The sequence below is a fragment of the Myiozetetes cayanensis genome, unplaced genomic scaffold (assembly GCF_022539395.1).
Source record: "Myiozetetes cayanensis isolate MyiCay16 unplaced genomic scaffold, myiCay2020 scf1, whole genome shotgun sequence".
NCBI classification, from domain to species: domain Eukaryota; kingdom Metazoa; phylum Chordata; class Aves; order Passeriformes; family Tyrannidae; genus Myiozetetes; species Myiozetetes cayanensis.
Genome location: NW_026086604.1, coordinates 114,792,407 through 114,798,406, shown reverse-complemented (window position 1 = coordinate 114,798,406; position 6,000 = coordinate 114,792,407). Strand labels below are relative to the sequence as shown.

General features: G+C 40.7%; 1 protein-coding gene across 7 annotated transcripts in view; it reads right to left on the bottom strand.

Annotated features, from left to right (window-relative positions):
• Positions 1-368: 368 nt before the first annotated feature.
• SATB1 (SATB homeobox 1) overlaps positions 369-6,000 on the bottom strand; it is a 92,789-nt gene continuing 87,157 nt past the window's right edge. For 3 of the 7 annotated variants that reach the window (XM_050305235.1, XM_050305244.1, XM_050305226.1), the window contains 3 exons: positions 5,189-5,392; positions 4,599-4,694; positions 369-2,087 (listed from right to left, as the gene is read on the bottom strand). In XM_050305235.1, the coding sequence (XP_050161192.1) occupies positions 1,605-2,087; positions 4,599-4,694; positions 5,189-5,392 (783 nt within the window). In that variant the 3' untranslated portion in view covers positions 369-1,604. The remainder of the gene's footprint in view (positions 2,088-4,598; positions 4,695-5,188; positions 5,393-6,000) is intronic. The other 4 variants (XM_050305254.1, XM_050305273.1, XM_050305265.1 and 1 more) reach the window with 4 other exon arrangements.

Below are 6,000 nucleotides of genomic sequence, written 5' to 3'. Positions count from 1 at the left end.
ACAGTGTTAGCATAATTCTAGTGTAAAATAAAACCAGCTGTATCCATTATAAGTGCATTACTGCCAGGAACTGTAAATATGTTTATGCCTGATAGCCTTCTGACTCAATAATATCCTGCTATCTCTGTTGGGCAGGCAAGTTTTTAAACCAAGAAAAGACAGGTTATGATTTTCATAACCAAACTAGGTTTCTTTTTGAAGTATGTTATCTAAATTCAAATTTTAAGAAGGTCATTAAAAAAATCTGCCTGTGATTTTAAAGGAGAACAATTGAAATGTCATCTTCAAAGTGGTGGCAAGAAAGCATGATGTGCACTAGGAACAGGTTATTCCTCCCAGATATACACATACGCAGACAAACCCTGCCATATCATACCATACAAACAATTTTAATTGTGTAGTTACAGTCAATAACCACTCCTAGTCAGAACATTTCTGCATAAAGAAAATTGTGATACACTTATAAAAACAGCCAGCTGTAACAAAATAACTGGTGTTTTCATAGCAATAAACTCATAAAAAAGAAATACACCTTTATACAGAAAATTTATACAGCTGTAGCTTTAAAATTGATTGTAAACCAAAGGAAGACACATTGCAAACATCAATTATTTTCACATTAATTGCATAAGTTTCTAAGGTGATCTATTAGTTTTATTTACCTAAGCTTATTTGCATGATAGTAAAAATTGCATACAACAATAAGAGTGAAGCTTATAGTATGAATTGCTTGGATAACATAGAGCACTTTTTATAGGCAACTGTGTAAAGCACATTTTCTCTATTTAAAACTTTTAAGACACTTTGTTTTACTGCCCATCAAAATACATTTATAAATAGAAAAAAAATATCAGTATGATAACAAGAGAAGCAATATTACATTTAACGGAAACTTCCAAAAAAATTAATTACAACATGATGCTGCAGGATCTACAAATAAATAATGAGGACTAAATTGTGTTTCACATTTTCTTTTTCATTTTCTTTAAAACCATGTAACAATGAGAATGGAAAAAAAAATACAGTGACCTTTATTTCCAAAAGAAAACAAATCTGAATTACGGCAGTGCCATATAATACAAGGCATTTGTTGGCATATGTTATCTTTAAACTGCATTCCACAGTCTATAGTTCTTTTGTAACATACAATAGAACAAGAGTAACAAACTCTTTTTATTTTATTTTTTTAAATAAATGTGAGTTTCCAAAGATCAAGTGTGGAGTGCTACAGTAATAATTAAAAAACAAGAACAAAACAGAAACAAAAAAAACAGTAAATCACAAAAGTTGTAATGCTTGTCTGAAGGCTCCAGAATCAAAATCACTGGTATCATGCTTATTGGGTACACTCACAGTGTATCCAGTGAACACAAATTAATATCAAACAATCCTCAACGCTTCATCTGTTGCTGCGAAGCAGTTTGTAAAACAGAGTAAAACATCTAGTGCAGTCTGCATTATCCTTTTTTCAACTTTTGTGCAAGTTTTGGAAGATTCATTGGCCAAACAATGAATAATAAAGGTTTTTGACAGAACGCAAGATGGAATTTTCATTTCATTAGTAAATACCAGTGGCACTGTTGAAAGAAAATTATACTTTTAGATCAGTCTTTCAATTCAGCATTAATCTCTGTGTTCCCTTCTACTGATAACTCTTCTTCTAGTTTAACTGAAAAAAGCGTGTTTGCATTTTTGTCTTGGATGCTGTCTTCCAAATCCTTGAGCAGCTCTTCTTCCTTGTATTCTGCAACATCCACTTCCAAACCAGAATTGTCCTTCAGCTTCCCATGGTGCTTGAGATAGTATCGCTGGTTCTGAAAGAACTTGATAATGGTGTACTTGGGCAGGTCAAGCTGAGCGGAGAGAGTCTGGATTGCTTCTTCATCTGGATACAGGCCTACGTCTTGTATGAAACTCTGTAGGATCCCTAGGGCCTCAACAGAAATCTTTGTTCGCGGTCGGGGTTTCTGACGATTTTCATCCTCAGATTCAGCTGGTGATGCTACTGTTGGTTGCCTTGGGGGTAGTCTGGGACCTGGTTGTTGTTGCTGTTGCTGCTGCTGTTGTTGCTGTTGCTGCTGCTGCTGCTGCAAGACAAAGAACAGCATTTTTTTTGTATATGAATTCTTGCTCATATTTTGTTACCAAGAAAATCCCGGGGGTGTGGGGGGGAAATTGCAAAGCTACAAACAAAGGCTTAGTAAGTTTAAAGAACAAAAAGGAAGGGGAAAAAAAAAGAAAGAATGAAAAGAACACCCTAGCTTTGTCTGACTGAAATCACTGATGATACAACATCGGTGTGGTTTAGCTGACAAATTTTAATGAACATGCTTCATGAGTCAAGTGCAGACAAGACAAAATGCTAAGTAGGTGACATGGTATAGGATTAACTTGACCAGCTTATCCAGAACTGTAGCAAGGGCAAAGTGAGAAAAGTGCCAGATGAGGGCAAACACGCCAGAGCTCTGCCAGCAACAGCAGCTGCTGCCCAAAAACAAGGGCTGCAAATCTCTAGCAATAGCTAGACGAAGGGACCGGGGAATCAGGGAGAAGGAGAGCATTTTAGCTAAGTATGGAAATATCTCACTGCTGATCTGACCTCAGCATGCACTGAAGTCTCGTCAAACTTGCAAACATTACAACAGAATGCGTTGGCTGGGAGCGCCTAATGTCACCCTGTCAAACCCAGCCTCGGCAAGGACAAAGAGATTTGGAGGTAGGAAATCTCTACTTCCCCTTCTGGCTCTGACCTTTCTTGCCTGTGGTCTTGGAGCAGGTCTGTGTTGCCTGTATCCCAAAGTATAAGCAGGGAACAGACCTATTTACCTGCCTCTGTGTTTGTGCTGGGGATTATTTAGTTAATATTTATAAAGCGCTAAGATGCAAAGCTCTAAATAAGTTGCACTATTATTATTAGAAGGGAACATGCTGCATTCCAAAAACTCAGGCAATAAAAATGAGTCAGTATGCACATCAGAAGAATAAGATAAAGGAAATTATGATGTAAATAATTAACAAGAGCTTAAAATGAAATTTTGCAAGCATGGATTCAGAAACATTCTTAAAAGGTGAGGCACTGAGCCCTAGGGACAGAAATGTTTTTCTCATCTACCACCAGAGTACAGCACACTATAAGATCATGTTTAAAATCAAAAGTAAATTTATCAGCTACTGTTTGTGTTGACAGTTCTTTTGCTGCACAGCACAGGAAGCACTGGTTAGTAAGATATTTTGGATCAGCAAATTTCTTGTCATATGGTACAAACCACCAGTTATTATTAAAAAACAACTGCAGCAAAACAAGCAGTTGCTATCACTAAATTTCATTTCCCTTTGCGCGTCTCCCCTCGACAATTTTTTGTGTGTTGGTAGCAGTTTCCAAGCTCCCAGTTGCAGCTCTTTGAGACATTAAGAAGCACAAAATGCTGTACAAATGGTATAAATAAATAATATATATAAATACTGGAAGGATAATTCTGTCCACTTTCGTAGGGCCACTTGTGGTTGTGGAGGCTTCGCAGAAATCTTCACAACCCTTTTAGAAGCTACTGCTTTAAGTGATCTTCAGATTCTAAGATCTGACACAAATGCTAGTGGAATTAGGGCTCTTTCCTCATCCTTATTCCTGCCCTTTCATGTTTTATGGTCTGTGAGCAGTCCCATTCAAGGCTCCAATCCTAAAGAGATTCAAGACTACTCCCAATATTGAATTCTTACAAGACTGGAGGCTTTGTATATACAGTTTGAAAACTTGAGTCTGAGCTACATATTTATGCATCTACAACAATTACTATGTACAAGAACGGAGACAAAACTCAGGCCCAATCTCCCAATCCTTACTCTTACAAGTCATATTAAGAGATTACAATGCAACTGCCTATGTGAATAATATTTGTGAGATCAAACACACAACTTTTATCAACAAGGCAAGAAAATCTAAGTAAGTGGCATAGTGGTTGAATGTTTATACTGTTCATAAGCTTCTCCTTTTATCCCCTTAAGAAGCGATTTTATTAAAAACAATGTACATTTTCAAACAAGTGCTGTTTTATTACTTAATATAGATCTTTCTCTCTCTTTTTGCTAAATCAAACAGCAAGTTTCCAGGCTTTCACAATTATTTTAGTACTTGATATCCTAAGGGATTGTCTTATTCAGTTTGCTTTATCTTTAATATACACTCATGTTGTTTCTGGCTGCAAGATAACTCTATCCTTCCTAGCTTTGTAAATATTTTTCTGTATAGGTAATACAAATGATACACAGGGTCTCAGCTGAGGTTGGGAAAGCATGGGGCTATATCTGCCCTTTAAGAAGGAGCAGTTACAAGACTGACCTCAGGCCTTTTGTGAGAAGCGATTAAAGAGTCCCCAGCTCAGAGAGACAGCAGTCCCTACTGACAACCTGGGCTACAAAGCTCAGCAAAACAGCCAGCTCTGCTCCCGGCTGTCTGAGCAAAAAGGGTATGTGCAGCCCCTGGAGGAGGGGGCACTGCCAGAGATGCCCTGGAACAGAAGGCAGCTGTTTCTAAGCCCCACGGCGTGGGCCTTGCATCCCCTCCTGTCTCTCCTTGACATGGTGCCCTTGTGCCAGCTCACCTGCGGAGCAGCACCCAGCCAAGGTCCAGCGGTCAGCAGGCCTGGTAAGAAAGCGCCTCTATGCTCTCCTTTCCCAAGGGTGGTGGGAGAGGGGCTCTGAAGGAAAAACAAACAAATATTGACTCACCCCAGTTTCAGCTGGGGTTAAAGTGGGATGAGGAATCCCCTTCCCCTCTCTCCTACCTGGCAGCGAGCGATCACTGCTGAGGGGTTCCTGCTTAGTTTTTGAACACCAGCGCAACAAGGTCCTCCCGCTTTGCTGGGAAGACCTTTGACAAGCAGTGCCACACGGCCCTGCCTTTTGGCCCTGGTACCTGTCCAGCCAGGGACAGCCAACGCTGGGCTCTCCCTGCCCGCACAGAACTGCCTCTGCACTAGCACCACACGCAAAACACCACCGAACCGAAACAAAAACTGTGGGTGGTCGCATGGTCTCCTTTGAACCCCAGTGGTGGACGGCAGTGTGCTCTTATCTTGTACCAGGAGACCTGCATTTAGCCTGGCTGGGAGGAAAGAAACACTAATTTCCTTTGCTCTGTTTAAAGCTTTATTTACTTAGCGCTCTGCGGGATTGGCCAAGGTAAACTAACCTGAATCTGTTCTGCTGGCACATGGATAATGTGGGAAGGCCTGTCACCATGGTGATGAACTGCATTGCTTTCTTGTTCATAAATGGCATCGCGTTCAGGCTGAGGAAGACTGAGGAACCTTCGGATCATGGAGAGATTCTCCCAGAGGGTCCTGTTCTCTGGTGAGGGATCTTCTTTCCAACGTAACAGCTCACAGAGCCACCCCTTGAAGATAACACCAGCAAAACATTAGTTTTTTTCCTCACTTTGTGAGTGGCAAAATGAGGGCAAAATGTGTATTTTAGAGGCACTGCATTCTGTCATGCTCTCCCTTGATACAAAAGTGCTTTCATTGTGCAGGCTGGGCTTAAAGCGAACACCAACACGCTGAGAGGCTGCCCTCCTATTTTACAGACCCTTCGAGTATTTTGGAAAGCACCTTCCCCTTGGTCCCACACCACAGTGCTGCTGTTCATTAGCTTAGACACAAACCAGCTGATGAAGGCAGAATCCCTTCCATGCTCCCCGCTTCAGAACAGGGGGTTCACCAATGCCAGTATACTCTCTGCTCTGCCTATACTCTTTCATGCAAGGCTACACCCATCTGACAGCAAGGACACCATATTTCAGGAGCCAATACATTGTCTGCTGAGCAAGTTTTACATTCCTGGTACTAATACTCAAAACAAGGAAGTACTTCAGATATCTGCCTGGACTGCCTAACATAAATCACAGTGGTACAGGAGCTCCCTAACATCCATTCAAAAGACTGGAATCCTTTGACCGGGTGCAGCCAAGTAACAACTTCTTCATTTCTGCTACAAGTAAAGGTG